Consider the following 20,299-nt stretch of genomic DNA (forward strand, 5'->3'; position numbering starts at 1 on the left):
AAATGGGTAACCATGTCTTCCAACTCCTAAGTACCAAACAGCAATGCTTTCCTGAATTTAGCAGTTTCTATAAAAAACTATGAAAATTCTAAAAAAATCACTTCAAATCTTCCACTTTCAAGCATCATATCTCCCACATAACATTAGGTACCAAGAAAATACATTCTAAGTATGAAAGCCAAGGGTCCACTGAACAGTTTGATGCATATGATTACCAAAGTATCTGGCATTTAGAGACTTTTTACTCCAAACTCACAATGCTTTCTCAAAATTGGCGGTTGTGATTAAATACCTGAAAATTGCACCAAACCTTCCACTTTCAAGCACCATATCTCCCACATAACATTAGGTACCAAGAAAACACATCCTAAATATGAAAGCCAAGGGTCCACTGAACAGTTTGATGCCCATTGTATGTATCTGGCATTTAGAGACCCCAAAAGGAAGTTAGTGCATACAAATTGCCCGGAGATCTATTTAGCTACTGAAAATTCAACACGTTTACTGCTTTTTCTGTGAGATAAAAACTCAAAAAAATAGCTTATATTTCAGCGTGTGTGTGTGTGCAAGTAAGTGTGAGTGCTGTAAGTGCTGTGAATGTGTGAAACCCTCAACCCCCCCAAAATGTATGTGTGTGTGTAAGTGTGGCATTTAAAGGGTTAAAGGAGAATGCAAGTCAAAATTTAAAAAGCATACTGCCCAATATTCCTCCTATTGTTTAGTAAAAACGCCACACTTTTGGCTCACCTAATCAAATATTTACTCAGTCACACTTACTTCACATTTTCTAGAACAGGCAGCCATCTCTAAATAGGTATTCTCCCTCCCTTTCCCTCCTTGCTTCATACTGCACATGTGTTTCATTCCCTCCCCCCCCTCCCTTCTGCCAGATCCACTTCTGATTGGCTGGTGGGCATGTATAGCTCAGAACAGGAGACAGGATCAAGTTACACACATGCTCAGAGAATAGGAAGGCTGCCGCTGGCACCTACAGGAAGGGGAGAGAGATTTCAGTGATGTCACTGTAGGCTTCACACTGCTGTAGGCTGCCAGCACCATATCTCAGAGAAGCAAGCAGGGATCTGGGAATTTAGATATGCAGTAAGTACTTAAAAAGAATTCCTTTAGACTTACTTTTAATTTATATTAACCTTTCATTGTCCTTTAATATCTATTTAAGCTCGAATTTTTCAAAAAATTTGGTTCAATCATTAAAATGACATTTTATAAATACAGCAACAGTCTAATTCAAATTTATACCATGTCGAGTTTATATGTCTTTACACAAAGTGCATGTCTATTATGGCCATATCCAACCTGCTTATCCAAAAATATTGGCAACAGACAGCTCCGCAGAGGAAACATCTTCTCAAAAGCCTTTATTCAAACATGGGTACTGACCTGGGAAGCACTTGGGTCAGTACCCGTGTTTGAAAACAAGCTTTTGAGAAGAATTTGCCAAAGCAGTGCTGTCTCTTTCAAATAGTTTTAGATGTTAGAAGTACATACAAGGCCAATCTCAGAGCTGGAAAGGTCACTGTTAATATTATAATATGAAAAAAAGACAAATACAGTAAAATAATGATTACAATGATTATTATTTTAATACTCTAAAATTCAATCATTTTCCAAATCAACTGGAATATTATATTGAGTAGATACAATGCAAGGACAATGAGCATTGGCCATCATGGCTGCTATAGAACTATAACTTTTAGCAACTCCCTGGCAACTAAATCAGTGCAGGGGGAAAAATGTTACTTCTACAGCAACTGGGGGGGGAAGGAGTCCTGTCCTTAATGTAACCCTTTCATCCCAAAGCCCCAAAGCTCCATAGGTAGGAGAGGCCTCCTCCTCCATAAACATGACTAATATGACTAATGATAATATTCATGATAGGGAATCCCAAACATAAAAGTAAATACATTTACCCAAACAATAGTGCTTTTTGTTCCCTGTGGCCAAAGGGAGAAAAATTGTCATTAACAGTTTAAATACACATTTTAACAAAGCAACTTCAATCTTCTTTCTTGTTGCTTAAATTGAGTATAAAAAAGAAATTTGATTTGACATACACTTCCGTAGAGCAACTTTAATCTCCTTGTTTCTCAGGCTGTATACTATGGGATTGAAACATGGTGTTCCAACTGTGTATAGAAGGGACAGCATTTTATTGATACTGAAGTTTCGATGTTTGGATGGTACCATATAAACTAATATTATAGTCCCATAGTACATGCACACAACTATTAAATGGGAGCTGCAAGTGGAGAAGGCTTTGTGTCTTCCTTCAGTAGAGGAGATCCTGAGAATGGCAAGGCCAATGGAAACATAAGTGTAAATGATGAAGCAAAAAGGGAGCAGCATAAAAGTACAAAAATAATAACTGTTAGTTCCACAGCTTTATAATCTGTGCAGGAAAGTTTAATAAGAGGGGTAAAGTCACAGAAATAATGATCTATAACAAATGGGCCACAGAACTGCAAATTAAATGTCAGAAGATTCATAACCAAATGCAATATAAAGCCTAAGCCCCAAGAACAAAGACTGATATAGAGGCAAAGCCTGAAACCCATAATGGAGGCATAATGAAGAGGGGAGCAGATGGCCAGATATCGGTCATAGGCCATGGCTGTGAGGCTGTATATTTCTAAAAATCCTGCAACACCATAGAAGTAAAACTGTGTGATACAACCAGTAGCAGATATTGTGCCCCCTCCATTCAGTAATAACCGCAAGAAATTAGGAGTAATACTGGTACAGGTATCTGATCCCTTATCCGGAAACCCGTTATCCAGAAAGCTCCGAATTACGGAAAGCCCGTCTCCCATAGACTCCATTTTAATCAAATAATTCAGAATTTTAAAACTGATTTCCTTTTTCTCTGTAATAATAACACAGTACCTTGTAATTGATCCCAACTAAGATATAAATAATCCTTATTGGATGCAAAACAATCCTATTGGGGTTAATTAATGTTTTATTGATTTTTTAGCAGACTTAAGGTATGGAGATCCAAATTGCAGAAAGACCCCTTATCCTTGGTCCCGAGCATTCTGGATAACGGGTCCTATACCTGTACTGAGCAAAACATCAGCCAGAGACAGCTGGGAGAGAAGGGCGTACATGGGAGATCTCAGGGCTGAGACGCCAAATAATTTCCAAATAACGTCACAATATAAATCCAGAGAAACAGAACAAAGAGAAACTCATTGATTATCTGAGAGTTCTGAAATCCCAAGAGAAGGAAAGATATACCTGATGTCTGATTCACCTTATGCATTGCCTGGAACCGTACAACAGAGAAGTTAGAAGATATACTGTAATGCAGATAGAGTCCAACATTTGTGCTTTTTCTGATGTAGAACTAAGCTCCCAGCATTCCCCAATCTACTCATTTGAAGCCTTGCGTTAAAAAAAAGGTTCATCTCAAAATTACCTTTTTATGATTAAAAAGAGACTCTCTTCCCAGCCTGAAATATGAAAATCTGGTAGCCGGGCATCACTCTCCTCCACAACCAAGAATCAGCCCTTCAACTCATCTTTTTCTGTTTTTTCATTGAAGTCACTGCCTGGTTGTTAGGGTAAGTGTGTACCAAGCAACCAAATAACAGTTTTAATCCCAAACTAGAACCCTGCACAGCAAAAAGGTTCTATAGAAAGAAAACAATACAAGAGAGTTGCAAGTTACAGTAATACTGTCAAATGATATGATAGAAGTACATATTGCATAAATATCTCGTTTAATAGCCCAGCTGAATGAAGATTTGTGGTTTCCATTATGTGAGAAAGTGACTCCCTTGTGAGTTTCCCTACAGAACAGTGACTTGAAATACAAAGATGCACAAGGCTTAAGCCAAAAAGTTTTACTTATTTATGTATTAAAGATAAAATATCCACTTTTTTATTAAGAAAATACTATGTTTCATTGTAAGTAGATGTAGACGTTACTCATTGGTTCCTATTTGGAAATCAATTAGAGTAAGTAAAGTATTAGCATTGTATCACATATGGGCACATTTGTACTGGAACTGAGATACAGCTGATCCTGAGCCTTTGGGCTAAACTCCACGGGAGATTTTGTAGGATGGTTGGATCGACAAAACTTATCCTACAAGTCGGATGTAGTCGCATGAGTCAAAATATAATGGAACTAATAGAAAAATCTGATGTGTAAGCTACATGAACGATTTGCCATCCAACCCAAAACAGCTGTCTGTCTGTCTTATTCTCATTGAAATACATTGACTGATGGATGTAGATGCAGGAACAAAACCCACCATCCAACATTAAACAGCCTATCGAGATCAGATTTTGTAGGGTCCTACAAAATCTTGTGCTGTTGCATGGTGTTGCATGACAAGATCAGACCCACAAAATCTGATCAAAATCTCCTGTTGAGTTTGGTCCTTTCAGTGACCCAGATTATCATGGGAAGTTTAGTAGAAGTGGGAAATCTCACACCTGCCCATTTGAGGGAGCAGAGAAACCAGTAAGAAACAGCAGTGAGTGATACATTTCTCCTGTAATGGGAAGTTGCCTTTGGGGCTTGTTGGGAACTGCAAATGGGAAAGGAAAGAATCCTGTAGGGTGAGCAGTGCCATTGAGCAAAGAGCAGCCATAACTCTATACTGCATGGATAAGGGAAGCCATTTGGCATTACAGAGATGGGGTTTTTATACCTTTGGAAAGGAACATAACAGCCATTCTGTAACTATCCCCTGGGCCGTGTATAACACAGAGACTAATTGGAAGGTCCCTGGAGGATAAGGAGACGTTTGTTATGAATAACAATATCTTTCTACAGAAAATGACAAAAAAATGATTGAAAGACATTTTTGCCCCCCCATCCCAACAAAAGTAAGGCTGGCCCAGTTGGGATTGGGGAAGGGGCAGTTATGGGGCGGTAGGACCATTATATAGAAATTCTTTTCTTTTCTGAAATTCTTTTCTTTTCTGAAAGAAAGCTTGTTATGAACAGCAATTTCTTTCTACAGAAAATGACAAAAAATGATTGAAATACACTTTTGCACCCCCATCCAACCAAAAGTACTTTCCATTTTTGTGTACCTACTTGTAATGCACAGTTTGTAAGATCTCATTTTTGTAAATACCCCAAATAATAAGAGAAATGTTACACCTGGAATTTCCCCATAGTGATTTCTCCATAGCACTTGCTGATGTAGTTCCAGTATTTAAAAATGAATTACAATCTCAGCCCGGCAATTATAAGTCATTAGGTGTGACAAGTTATTTGAAAGAATATCATTATGGGTAGAAATCAGCTTGGCTTTATGAAGGATAGGGCCTGCTAGTCAAAATTGGCTTCCTCTCACCATACTATCTGCCCACTTAATCCCATTCCTTTCAAACTTGTCCGGAATGCCAATCCCTGTTTTATCAAAGCCTTAACTCATCTATTCAATCTCTCGCTCTTTACTGGAATCTTTCCCTGCCAACTGAAACAGCGCTTGTTACCCCTATTCTTAAAAAAACCCTCTCCTGATCCCTCCAATCTTAGTAACCTCTGACCTATCTCTCTCTGCTCCCTTTTATCTCTAAACTACTCAAGTGCTTAGTTTGCAACTGACTAATGCTATTCCTCTCACCATAATTTACTGGATCCCCTACAATCTGGTTTTATTTCTCTTCCATCTGAGAAATATTTCCAAAATGCAATCATTTATCTGCTGCCAAGATTCTAATTCACTTTCTCATTATATCATACCTGAACTATTGTATGTGTATAATCCCATTTATTGTACAGCACTACAGAATATGTTGGCCCTTTATAAAAATAATTATAGACTACGGTCTGTTGGTCTTGGTAAAGTTGTTTGTATGTGGATAACAAACCGGTATAGGATTGTGTACAGAAGGTTGTTGTCAATGCTACATTTGCTATGTTGAGTAGGATTCTTAGTGGGGTCCACAGGGTTAACTTGCTTATTAATGACTTTGGGGAGGGTATTGTATGTAAGTAATATAGCAGTGTTTGCAGATGACATAAAACTATGCAGCCAATTAATTCCAATTAAATCTAGCATCTGGTATCCCTGCAGCAGTTTCTTGACAAACTGGCAAACTGGACATCTACTGTAAGTGGCAGATGAGATTCAGTATTGAACCTGGAATAGGCATGATATTCCCAATATAAGAAGCAGCAAGGCAGAAAGATTCAAGAACGGCAGTAGTAGTGGGGGGGCAACCAAGTGGTACTCTGTGAGAAGCAAAGGAGTTGGCTAGGAACGTATGGAGACACAAGAGAAGAGATGTAGTGAGGAGCAGAGGAATGGAGGGCTTTAAAGGTTAAGAGAAGGAGTTTGTAAGTTATTCTTTGTTTAATGGGAAGCTATAAAAAGGACTTCAGCTGTGGAAGGGCCTGAACTCTCCTTGATGAGAGGAGGAGAATTCTGGCAGCAGTATGTAAGAGAGCATTCATGAGCAGCCTAACTGTTACAGTTGAAAGAAAGGGACAGATTTTGTCAATATTTTGTAAAAAAAAAAAAAAAGTGGCAGTGGTTTTGACAGTGGTGTTAAAATAATCAGAGAAGAAGAGAGTAGAGTCAAAGATCACCCAAAGATCACCCTCACCCCCAAACAACGTGCCAAGTTGAAAAGAGGGGGTAGGACCAGGCAGAAGGATGATCAGTTCAGTTTTGTTAGGTTCAGTTTGAGGTGGTGTTGGTTCATCCAATTGAGGATTGCAAGGAGACAATTTGAGTCTCGGTCAAAAACAGAGGTCAAAAAATAAATTTGGATATCATCAGCATACAAATGATATTGAAAGCCAAATGAGCAGATGAGATCTCCAAAAGGTAGTGTGTAGAGAGAGAATAACAATGGCATATGTACAGAGCCTTGCAGTACCACTATATTACGTGGAAATGGAGATGAGATTTGTTAGCATAAGAGACAGTAAAGGAGGGATCCAGAGATCGAGGATGCAGCCTCATTATGGATACCAATCAAATGCAGAACTTGCGTCACTAGGGAGTGGAATCAAATGCAGCTGATAGGCTGAGGAAGATTAGTATAGAGAAGTGACCTTTGGCTTTGGCACCTGAAGATCATTTTTAACTCAATGCAGGGTGTCCAACAGATTATGGGCATTAAGAAAGTTAGTAATATGGAAAAACACAATATGATCTAAGATTTTGGAGGCAAGTGGTAGAAGCGAGACAGGACACTAATTAGAGAGACAGGACAGGTCCAGCGTGGCCTTATTAAGTATAGGCTTGACACAGGCCTGTTTGAACAAAGAAGGGAAAATTCTAGAAGCCAACGAAGAATTGAAGACGTAAGTAAGAGCTGGAGTAAACAATTCAAGAATTTTTTAGTAACAGTGAAATTAGATAGAAATCACTCAAAGTTTTTCCTCTTTTATTCAATAGTTTATTACAATAAAAACTGCATGTCTTATATAGCAGTGCATAAAAGACATTCAGCTACAGAATAAAGGGTAACATACAAATTCAGCAATATACAAAGGGAATTTATCTACAGAACAAAGGATAACATCTTTCAAGGTTTATACTGCATCTTAATAAAAAACCTGCCAGTATATCCAATGGTTTGAAAGAAATCTTCATATACTAATAGATATAAGCCCCAAACACTTTAAATGGCAAAATACCAAAACCTGGCCAAGTATTCCGACCATTACACCCCTTTAATCAGACTTTCATAAAGTAATATACTCACTGAGAGAGCATCTACACAATTCTAATTCCAGTCAGTAGCGTTGGTGTAACCTTAACACTATGGGGCTGATTTACTAAGACACGATTTCGAATCCGAATTGGAAAAATTCCGATTGGAAACGAACATTTTGCGACTTTTTCGTATTTTTTGTGATTTTTTTCGGCGTCTTTACGATTTTTGCGTAAAAACGCGAGTTTTTCGGCGTCTTTACGATTTTTGCGTAAAAACGCGACTTTTTCGTAGCCATTACGAAAGTTGCGCAAAGTCGCGATTTTTTCGTAGCGGTAACACTTGCGCACAAAGTTGCGCCTTTTTCGTAGCGTTAAAACTTAAAAGGTGCGACGTTTCGCGCAAGTTTTAACGCTACGAAAAAATCGCGACTTTGCGCAACTTTCGTAATGGCTACGAAAAACTCGCGTTTTTACGCAAAAATCGTAAAGACGCCGAAAAACTCGCGTTTTTACGCAAAAATCGTAAAGATGCCGAAAAAATCGCAAAAAATACGAAAAAGTCGTAAAGACGCTGAAAAAAAATCGCAAAATTACCGATAATTACGAAAAAAACGCAATCGGACACATTCGGCCCGTTCGTGGGTTAGTAAATGTGCCCCTATGTGTTTAACACTTTCTTAAGGGATCAGTGATCCTGGGGAGAGTGAATAAAGTTAAGTGATTGAGTTGCAGAAGGGTATTGTAGTATTCCTGTTTAGCCTTTGACAAGGCAGAGTTGAGGCAGGCCAATAGGAATATATAATGGATAAAGTCTGCTTGTGTACGGGATTTCTTCCACATACATTCTGCAGACCTTGCACAGGAGCATAAGAATCTGGTTTGTGAATTCAGCCAGGGGTGTGGGTTTTTAGCCCGAGTATGCTTAGGCTGAAGGTGTGCAAATGAGTCAATGGTGGAGGCTAGTATGTGGTTGTGCTCACTAACCAGGGTATTGGGGTCAGACATCTCCTTAAAGGAGGAAAGACTGGACCTGAAAGAGCGAGCTAAGGCTGGAAGATCTATGTCACGTGTATTCCATATTAGTGTGGTGGGGAAAGGATCAGGTTGGGAAGGAGAGCATGAGACAGAAAATTTAACCAGATGATGGTCAGAGAAATGGAAGGGGACACTGTTATTATCAGAAAGGGACAGATCTTTAGTAAAGACTAATTCCAGAAAGTGACATCCTTATGAGTTGGGGTGTCTGTTCCACTACTGGGGTACAAAGGAGGAGGATTGGATGATTGCAGGGCTGTCAGTACAGAGGAATAAAAAGATAGCCAGGTGTCAGAAAGGAAAGCAGCCGAGGAAGAGGCTGACCCGTACAGAGAGAGAGGATGGAACATTTAAAGGGCATGCACCTTAAAAGAGTTAAATGAAAAAGCTGAAGGAACAGTAATAGGTACAAACCAACAATGAGAGTAGAGAAGAACTCCAACTCCCCCACTGTATTATAAAATGCCACTATGACCAAAATACCCAAGAATAAATAAAAATTGTAAAGGGGTGTGAAAAGCATTTTAAATGTCAGAAAAAACAAGCTGCCATATCCTAAAACAACAAATAAGCTGCTTCCTAAGCCTCACAATAAACATGATGGCGGGAGGCCATGTTTAACCCATTTACTGGCAGCCATTTTAGTCAAAGCGGAACTTGTATTGCCAGACAGTTTTTGAACATTTTGCACTGATTCAATTTAGGGGCCTTTCCTTGGGGGGATGTTTAGTTTACCCAAAAAAACAATATATCATTTTTTTCAGGACAAACTAAGCTTTCAAAATGTGGTAGAATTTTTGTGTAATTCCAATTCTGTAACAAGATATAGGCTAAGATATAGGCTTTTTCTAAATGAAAAAGAAAATCATATTTTCGATAATATAAACACACATACCAGAAACAAAAATTATTTTATGCATGAAAATATAACTGATTTGGAAAGTACCATGTCTTCTGATCATGCCAATACCAAATATATATAGTTTTATGAAGATTTCTCACTTGTATAGGTCAAAAACTTCCGGCAGGACACTACCAAATTCCCAAAGCACTGCTCCAGAAAGCTGCATACTTTAGATGTCAAGACCAAAAATTCCATTAACAGAAAGTTTATCCCAGAAAATTATACATTTTTGGAAAGAACATATTCTGAGGAATCCAGAATAGGCACAACTGTCTGTCTACTCCAAACTACCAAGTTGCAATGCTTTCCTAAAGTTATTGTTTTTTATCAAAATTTGTGAATTTTTTGAATAATCGTCTCGAAGCTTTTAATCTATAGTATCTTATCTCCTACAGGTCATAAAGTAACCAAATAAAACACCCTAAATATGAATGCCAGGGGTCAACTGAACAGATTGAGACCCAATATCTATAGGTTTAGCTAAGTATGTGGCATGTAGGGGCCCCAATGTGAACATACCCCCATATGATCTATATTTCTGTCATTTTAGCTCCTGCAAAATCAACACATTTACATCATTTTATGTGGGATAAAGCTACAAAAAAGTATGCTTACCCCAGAAAGACAAATATTTTTGGAAAGTACACATACACATTCCCCCCAATCTAAAATGGGTACCCATGTCCTCTACTCCAAAGTACCAAGCCACAAAGCTTTCCTAATTTTGATGACATTTTCAAAAATCCCCTAAAAGGTACCAAGATAAAACACCCTAAATTTGAACACCAGGGGTCCACTGAACAGTTTGATGCCCAATATGTATAGGTTTACCTAAGTATGTGGCATGTAGGGGCTCCAATGTGAACTTACCCCATGCACACTATCATTTCTGTCATTTCAGCTCCTGCAAAATCAATACATTTACATCATTTTATGTGGGATAAAGCTACAAAAAAGTACACTCACCCCAGAAAGCCATATATTTTTGGAAAGTACAGATTCTTACAAATCCAACATGGGTAAAGGGCCCTTTCTACACCAAAGTACCATCTGGAAAGCTTTCCTAAAGTTGGTGGTTTATATGACTTTTCTGAAAAACACCTAAAAAGGTTGCAATTTGCCACATTTATCTTACAACATTTCTTACATACAATGACACATCACACTAAATATGAATGCCAGAGGTCTACAGAACAGTTTGATGTCCAATATGCAAAGATTTATGGTGTACAGAGGCACCCAAATGAAAATAGTGCATAGGAATTTTCTCAGCTGTCAACTCAGTTTCTGCAAAATTAGCCCAATTACCATGTATTATGTACCATAAGACCCCCTAACTATATGGAAAAACCCATAAAACCATATACAGTATTTTTGTAAAGTTCACATTCTGACAAATCCAACTTGGGTAAAGAGTCCTTTCTACACCAAAGTACCAATCTGCAAAGCTTTCCTAAAGTTATTGGTTTTTATGACATTTCAGAAAATTGCCTAAAAATGTTGCGATTTGCCGCTTTTATCTCACGCATTTTGTTGCATACAAAGGAAAATCACCCCAAATAGGAACACCTAGGGTCTACGGAACAGTTTGATGCCCAATATGCATAGATATACCAAAGTCTGTGGTACGTACTGACCCCAAAATAAAAATAGTGCATATGGATTTCTCGCCTGCCAACTCAGCTTTTGCACACAGAGCCCCCTGTCAGCGTATTATGTGCCGTAACACCCCCTAACTATACAGAGACCCCCAGAAAACCATATATTTTTTGGAAAGTACACATTCTGAGGAATTCAAAAAGTAAAGTTATTTTCTAAACCAAATTACCACATGGCAAAGTTATGCTAAAAAACAGATCAGGAACACTAATACAGGGATAAAAATGCAATAAAACCACAAATTTTTCATTGCAAATCAATGAAACAACAAAATAAGTAACACAACATTATTAGTGGTCAGAATATCTGATCCAATAGTCACGCTGTCAAAATAAACAGTTTTTAGGGAAAAACTAAAGACAATGGTGTAAAATAAATAAGTTTTAAAAAAGTGTTTGTGTATACATGTGTGTACACACCCAAAAGTTTTGTGGCAGTGTGTAAGTGTGTATATGAGTGTGTAAGTAACATAGTAACATAGTAACATAGTAAGTTGGGTTGAAAAAAGACATACGTCCATCAAGTTCAACCATAATGCCTATATATAACCTGCCTAACTACTAGGAAGGCAAAAAACCCCATCTGAAGCCTCTCTAATTTGCCGCAGAGGGGAAAAAATTCCTTCCTGACTCCAAGATGGCAATCGGACCAGTCCCTGGATCAACTAGTACTAAGAGCTATCTCCCATAACCCTGTATTCCCTCACTTGTACTAAGAGCTATCTCCCATACCCCTGTATTCCCTCACTTGTACTGAGAGCTATCTCCCATACCCCTGTATTCCCTCACTTGTACTGAGAGCTATCTCCCATACCCCTGTATTCCCTCACTGGTACTGAGAGCTATCCCCCCTACCCCTGTATTCCCTCACTTGTACTGAGAGCTATCTCCCATACCCCTGTATTCCCTCACTTGTACTGAGAGCTATCTCCCATACCCCTGTATTCCCTCACTTGTACTAAGAGCTATCTCCCATACCCCTGTATTCCCTCACTTGTACTGAGAGCTATCTCCCATACCCCTGTATTCCCTCACTTGTACTGAGAGCTATCTCCCATACCCCTGTATTCCCTCACTTGTACTGAGAGCTATCCCCCCTACCCCTGTATTCCCTCACTGGTACTGAGAGCTATCCCCCCTACCCCTGTATTCCCTCACTTGTACTGAGAGCTATCCCCCTACCCCTGTATTCCCTCACTTGTACTGAGAGCTATCTCCCCTACCCCTGTATTCCCTCACTTGTACTGAGAGCTATCTCCCCTACCCCTGTATTCCCTCACTTGTACTGAGAGCTATCTCCCCTACCCCTGTATTCCCTCACTTGTACTGAGAGCTATCTCCCATACCCCTGTATTTCCTCACTTGTACTGAGAGCTATCCCCCCTACCCCTGTATTCCCTCACTTGTACTGAGAGCTATCCCCCCTACCCCTGTATTCCCTCACTTGTACTGAGAGCTATCCCCCCTACCCCTGTATTCCCTCACTTGTACTGAGAGCTATCCCCCCTACCCCTGTATTCCCTCACTTGTACTGAGAGCTATCTCCCATACCCCTGTATTCCCTCACTTGTACTGAGAGCTATCCCCCCTACCCCTGTATTCCCTCACTTGTACTGAGAGCTATCTCCCATACCCCTGTATTCCCTCACTTGTACTGAGAGTTATCTCCCCTACCCCTGTATTCCCTCACTTGTACTGAGAGCTATCTCCCCTACCCCTGTATTCCCTCACTTGTACTGAGAGCTATCCCCCCTACCCCTGTATTCCCTCACTTGTACTGAGAGCTATCCCCCCTACCCCTGTATTCCCTCACTTGTACTGAGAGCTATCTCCCCTACCCCTGTATTCCCTCACTTGTACTGAGAGCTATCTCCCATACCCCTGTATTCCCTCACTTGTACTGAGAGCTATCCCCCCTACCCCTGTATTCCCTCACTTGTACTGAGAGTTATCTCCCCTACCCCTGTATTCCCTCACTTGTACTGAGAGCTATCTCCCATACCCCTGTATTCCCTCACTTGTACTGAGAGCTATCTCCCATACCCCTGTATTCCCTCACTTGTACTGAGAGCTATCTCCCCTACCCCTGTATTCCCTCACTTGTACTGAGAGCTATCCCCCCTACCCCTGTATTCCCTCACTTGTACTGAGAGCTATCTCCCCTACCCCTGTATTCCCTCACTTGTACTGAGAGCTATCTCCCCTACCCCTGTATTCCCTCACTTGTACTGAGAGCTATCCCCCCTACCCCTGTATTCCCTCACTTGTACTGAGAGCTATCTCCCATAACCCTGTATTCCCTCACTTGTACTGAGAGCTATCTCCCCTACCCCTGTATTCCCTCACTTGTACTGAGAGCTATCTCTCATACCCCTGTATTCCCTCACTTGTACTGAGAGCTATCTCCCATACCCCTGTATTCCCTCACTTGTACTGAGAGCTATCTCCCATACCCCTGTATTCCCTCACTTGTACTGAGAGCTATCTCCCATACCCCTGTATTCCCTCACTTGTACTGAGAGCTATCCCCCCTACCCCTGTATTCCCTCACTTGTACTGAGAGCTATCCCCCCTACCCCTGTATTCCCTCACTTGTACTGAGAGCTATCTCCCATACCCCTGTATTCCCTCACTTGTACTGAGAGCTATCTCCCATACCCCTGTATTCCCTCACTTGTACTGAGAGCTATCTCCCATACCCCTGTATTCCCTCACTTGTACTGAGAGCTATCTCCCATACCCCTGTATTCCCTCACTTGTACTGAGAGCTATCCCCCTACCCCTGTATTCCCTCACTTGTACTGAGAGCTATCTCCCCTACCCCTGTATTCCCTCACTTGTACTGAGAGCTATCCCCCTACCCCTGTATTCCCTCACTTGTACTGAGAGCTATCTCCCATACCCCTGTATTCCCTCACTTGTACTGAGAGCTATCCCCCTACCCCTGTATTCCCTCACTTGTACTGAGAGCTATCTCCATACCCCTGTATTCCCTCACTTGTACTGAGAGCTATCTCCCCTACCCCTGTATTCCCTCACTTGCTAAGAATCCATCCAGCCCCTATATAAAGTTATATAATGTATCAGCCAGCACGACTGATTCGGGGAGGGAATTCCAGAACCTCACAGCTCTCACTGTAAAAAATCCTTTCCGAATGTTTAAATGGAACCTCCCTTCTTCTAAACGAAGTGGGTGCCCTCGTGCCCGTTGGAAGGACCTACTGGTAAATAAAACATTAGAAAGGTTATTATATAATCCCTTTATATATTTATACATAGTTATCATGTCACCTCTTAAGCGCCTCATCTCCAGTGTAAACAGACCCAACTTGGCCAGTCTTTCCCCATAACTGAGACTTCCCATACCCTTTACCAGCTTAGTTGCCCTTCTCTGGACCCTCTCTAACTCAGTAATGTCCCGTTTGAGCACTGGAGACCAAAACTGAACAGCATATTCTAGATGGGGCCTTACCAGCGCTCTGTAAAGGGGAAGAATAACCCCCTCCTCCCGTGAATTTATACCCCTTTTAATACAGCTCAAAACCTTGTTTGCCCTTGCAGCTGCTGCCTGGCATTGCTTGCTACAGCCAAGTTTATTATCTACAAGGACTCCAAGGTCCTTCTCCATTATGGATTTGCCTAGTGCAGTCCCATTAAGGGTATACGGGGCTTGCATATTTTTACATCCCAGGTGCATGACCTTACATTTAAATCTCATCTGCCACTTAGCTGCCCAGATTGCCAGTTGGCCAAGATCCTGCTGCAGGGATGTCACATCCTGGATAGAATTGACTGGTCTGCAGAGTTTTGTGTCATCTGCAAACACTGATACATTACTCATAATACCCTCCCCTAAGTCATTTATGAACAAATTAAACAAAAGTGGACCCAGTACAGAACCCTGAGGGACCCCACTGAGAACCTTACTCCAAGTAGAGAATGTGCCATTAACAACCACCCTCTGTACCCGATCCTGTAGCCAGTTTTCTATCCATGTGCAAACGACTTCACTAAGACCAATAGACCTTAGCTTAGAAAGCAGTCGTTTGTGGGGAACGGTATCAAATGCTTTGGCAAAATCCAAATAGATGATATCTACTGCATCCCCCACTGTCCAGCTTCTTACTTACCTCATCATAAAAAGCAATTAAATTGGTCTGACTTGACCTGTCCTTCATAAAGCCATGCTGATTACTGCTCATAATGCCATTCTCCACTACATAATTTTGTATGTGATCCCTTAACAAGCCTTCAAATAACTTGCCCACCACAGATGTCAGACTTACAGGCCTATAATTGCCAGGCTGAGATCTTACTCCCTTTTTAAATATGGGAATGACATTCGCCTTCTTCCAATCACTAGGTACCATACCTGATGAAAGCGAGTCTGAGAATATCAGAAACAAGGGCCACTGCAATTCTGCCCCTAGCTCTCTCAGTACCCGAGGGTGTATTCCATCTGGCCCAGGTGCCTTGTTTACATTTATCGTGTGTAACCCTTTAAGCACCATATCCTGTGCCAACCACTGTGTAGATGGAGCTGAGGCAACAGTGCAGCTATTGGGTGGGACTTGGCCCACTGGCTCCCCCTACTGTATACACAGAAGAAAAGAACTGGTTAAGCACATCTGCCTTTTCTGTATCCGCTGTAACCATATTGTTACTATAACTCAATGGGGCCACACCCTCAACCTGCATCTTTTTACTATTAATATACTTAAAAAACTTTTTGGGGTTAGTCTTGGCCTCGGCTGCGATGCGCTCCTCATTTTCTATCTTTGCCTTCCGGATTGCTGTTTTACCCACTTGTTATAGTGTTTATATTCATTAAACGCAGCTACTGTCCCCTCTGACTTATATTTCTTAAAAGCTTTCCTTTTTCTCCCTATTAACTTCTTTACCTCAGAGTTAAGCCACATAGGGGGATTCTTAACACTTCTACTTTTTCTTATTAATGGAATGAATTGAGAACAGTAATGATTTAATATCATTTTAAATGACAACCATTTCTGCTCTGTGTTTTTATCAGAAAACATAATGCCCCAATCTATGCCCTGAAGCGCAGCCCTTAAGGAGCTAAAATTCAGTGTCTTTGTTGCCCCCGTGTAAATTTGTTTCCTGCACCAAACATCAAATGAAATAACATTATGGTCACTATTACCCAGGGGTTCAACCACTTGCACATTTGCTATACGTTCTGGGTCATTAGAGATCACTAGATCTAGTATAGCATGGTTCCTGGTTGGCTCCTCAACAACTTGTGACATAAAGTTGTCATGCAGCAAGTTTATAAACTTGTTCCCAGTTACTGTCCTGGCAGTACTATTGCCCCAGTCAATATCAGGGTAATAAAAATCCCCCATTATTATCACTTGCCCCAAACTAGCAGCCTTTTCTATTTGCAACAGGAGCTGGGCCTCCTCCTCTTCGCTTACATTAGGGGGGCTATAGCATACCCCTACAATTAGTTTGGTAGATTCCTTACTATCTGTGAGAAGCGCAACCCATAAGGATTCAGCTCCCTCTGTTAACCCCATCACTTCCTCCCTAATATTTGCTTTTAATTCCTGCTTAATGAACAGACACACTCCTCCTCCTTTTCTATTGCCCCTGTCCCTCCGAAACAATGTATACCCCCCAATATTAACTGCCCAGTCATGAGACTCATTCAACCAAGTTTCAGCAACTCCAATCACATCATATTTCCGCTCCAACGCCAGTACCTCCAGCTCTCCCATTTTACCAGTCAGACTCCTTGCATTGGTAAACATACATTTAATACTGGTTCCAGTGTGAGAATGACGTGAGAACTTATGGGCCTCCCTGCCATTATCAGTATCCCGAAGCAAGTCTCCTCCCCCATTTTCCCTTACTATGCCCACTACCTCATCTATCCTGTCTCCCACAGAATTTCCCACTGCACCCACTGTGTGCAGTAGTGTAAATAAAGGGCATTTACCTGTCACATGCCGCTTCTGCAGAGAGAAACCTTGATCTGCCAAACAATGTATGGCATACGTGGTTGGCATATAACGACTATTTCTGCAATCACGTATGTCATTGGCAGCAGATGGGTTAAGCAACTCTACATCAGTCTGTACATCTGTTATGGTGCAGAGCCAGATGCTGATAAACCACCTGAACAGAACAAAATTTGGCTCAGCACAAGGTGGAGTTTTAATACTCTTAAAACCTACAATCTAAAATGTTTCATTCATTTTCCAAATCTCCTAGAACATAAAAGTTTGTGAATACGATGCAAGAATTGCGAGCATTAGATAATGTGTCTGCTGCAGAACTACAATTTTCAGCAACTCCCTATAATCTTTGAGTTATGGGGGACAAATGTTACTTCTATACAAGCTGAAGGAGTTCTGTCCCTAATGTAACTCTTTCATCCCAAACCAATGGGAGAAGAGGTCTAGTGGACAAAACACAAGCAAGAAATACATATATGACTAATTAAGACATCCACGATATCCTGAGACATAAAATAAATTACAATTGGCTATACAATAGTGTTTTTGCTGGGTATGGCCAAAGGGAGAACATTTTTTATTAACAGTTTAATTATACATTTTAACAGAGCAATGTATTTTCAATTTCTGTTGCTCAAACAGAACATGAAAAAAAATTCAATTTGACATAAACTTGTGAAGAGCAACTTTAATTTCAGTGTTTCTCAGGCTGTATACTATGGGATTGGAAAACGGTGCTCCAACTGTGTATAGAAGGGACAAGATTTTATTGATATTGAAGTTATGGCCCTTGGATGGTACCATATAAACTGTTATTAGAGACCCATAGTACATGCACACAACTATTAAATGGGAGCTGCAAGTGGAGAAGGCTTTGTGTCTTCCTTCAGTAGAGGAGATCCTGAGAATGGCAAGGCCAATGGAAACATAAGAAAAAATGATGAAGCAAAAAGGAAGCAGCATAAAAGGTATGCCCAAAATAATATCTGTTAGTTCCACAGCTTTATAATCTGTGCAGGAAAGTTTAATGAGAGGGGCAAAGTCACAGAAATAATGATCTATAACAAATGGGCCACAGAACTGCAAATTGAATATTAGAAAACTTACAAAGAAACACAATAAAAAGGCTAAGCCCCAAGAGCAAAGACTTGAATAGAGACAGAGCCGGAAATCCATAATGGAGACATAATGAAGTGGATAGCAGATGGCCAGATATCGGTCATAGGCCATGACTGTGAGGAGATAAAATTCTGAAGTTCCAGAAACACAATAGATGTAAAACTGTGTGATACAACCAGTAGCAGATATTGTGCCGCCTCCATTCAGTAATAACCGCAAGAAATTTGGAGTAATACTGGTACTGAACAAAATATCACACAGAGACAGCTGGGAGAGAAGGGCGTACATGGGAGATCTCAGATTTGAGACTCTTATTACCAATGTGATTATTAGAAGATTTCCAAATAATGTCAAAATATAAATCCAGAGAAATGGTACAAAGAGAAACTCATTGATTATCTGAGAGTTCTGAAATCCCAAAAAAAGTAAAGATATACCTGATGTCTGATTCACCTTATGCATTGCCTGGAACCGTACAACAGAGAAGTTAGAAGATATACTGTAATGCAGGTAGAGTCCAACATTTGTTTAATGTAAAGTTAAAGCTCCTAGCATTACCTATCTGGTATCTAGACATCACTCTCCTCCTCAGCTCCAGTTTATCACTCAAGTCACTGGCTGGATATTAGGGTAAGTGAGTCCCAAGCAACCAGGTAACAGTTTCAGTCCCAGACTAGAACCCTGCAGAGTAAAAATGTGCTACAGAAAGATTAAAAAATTCAATCAACTTACAGTAATACTGTCAATGGAATGGTGGAATTACATATTCGATGAATATCTCCATTCCCCGGCTGAATGAAGATTTATGGTTTCCATTATGTGAGAAAGTGACCCCCTAGTGAGTTTCCCTACAGAACAGAGACTTTAAATACAAAGATGCACAAGGCTCCCAGAGTTCAATAACTTATTAAAGACAAAATGACCATGTTGAGAATACTGTGTATCAGATGTAAGTAGATGTGGACTTATTGGCTGCAGAAAGCTATTAGAGTAGTTGAAAGTAATTTATTAACATTGCACCATGTATGGGTACATTTGTACTGGAACTGAGATGCAGCTGATCCTGAGATGGGAAAGGAAAGAATACTGTAGGGTGAGAAGTGCCATTCAGCAAAGAGCAGCCATAACTCTATACTGCATGGATAAGGGAAGCCATTTGGCATTACAGAGATGGGGTTTTTATACCTTTGGAAAGGAACATAACAGCCATTCTGTAACTATCCCCTGGGCCGTGTATAACACAGAGACTTATTGGAAGGACCTTGGGGCATAATCAGAAGATTATGAAGAGCAAAGAGCAAAATGCCAGAAACAATGTATTGCAAGATATTTTTGCACCCCCATCCCACTAAAAGTACTAAATATTTAGATTTTTGTGTACCTACTTGTAATGCACAATTTGTAAGGTCTCTGTTTTTCTGTCAGTTTTCTAAATGCCCCAAGTACATTAAATAATAGAATAATAAAATAACTTCAAAAATTTTCCTTGGAAAATAACACTGACAAAACAGAGGATATTTGCCTTTATTAAAGGTAGATTTGTATCAGGCAAATAATGGAGGTACCTGCATTAAAACACGCTCTTTTTTAATTTGGTATAGTTGCACTCAGCTCCAATCAGTCCTTCTTACCTTCCATTCTAAATCAAGTACAGTTGCACCTATAGACTGTAGGAAATCTAGAGCCTCTGCCACCTCTACATCAGGCAGTTCCTGCAGGGTTGCCTCCATGTCCTAAACCAGGGATCCCCAATCTCTTTTACTTGTGAGCCACCCTTAGATGTAAAAAGTTTTGGAGAGCCACACAAGCATTAACCCTTTTACTGCCAGCTGTTTTGGTCAAAGCGGAACTTGTATTGCCAGACAGTTTTTGAACATTTTGCACTGTTTCACTTTAGGGGCCTTTCCTCGGGGGAGTTTTAGTTTACCCAGGAAAACAATATATTGTTTT

The 20,299-nt window shown here is 40.3% G+C and overlaps 1 protein-coding gene across 1 annotated transcript in view; it reads right to left on the minus strand.

Moving 5' to 3' along the window:
* The window catches only part of LOC116409647 (olfactory receptor 10A7-like), a 33,900-nt gene extending 13,821 nt beyond the window's left edge, over nucleotides 1-20,079 (minus strand). The window contains exon 1 of the mRNA XM_031898375.1: nucleotides 19,981-20,079. Within this exon, the coding sequence (XP_031754235.1) occupies nucleotides 19,981-20,079 (99 nt within the window). The remainder of the gene's footprint in view (nucleotides 1-19,980) is intronic.
* Nucleotides 20,080-20,299: the final 220 nt, after the last annotated feature.

The sequence above is a fragment of the Xenopus tropicalis genome, chromosome 3 (genome assembly GCF_000004195.4).
Source record: "Xenopus tropicalis strain Nigerian chromosome 3, UCB_Xtro_10.0, whole genome shotgun sequence".
Lineage (NCBI taxonomy): Eukaryota > Metazoa > Chordata > Amphibia > Anura > Pipidae > Xenopus > Xenopus tropicalis.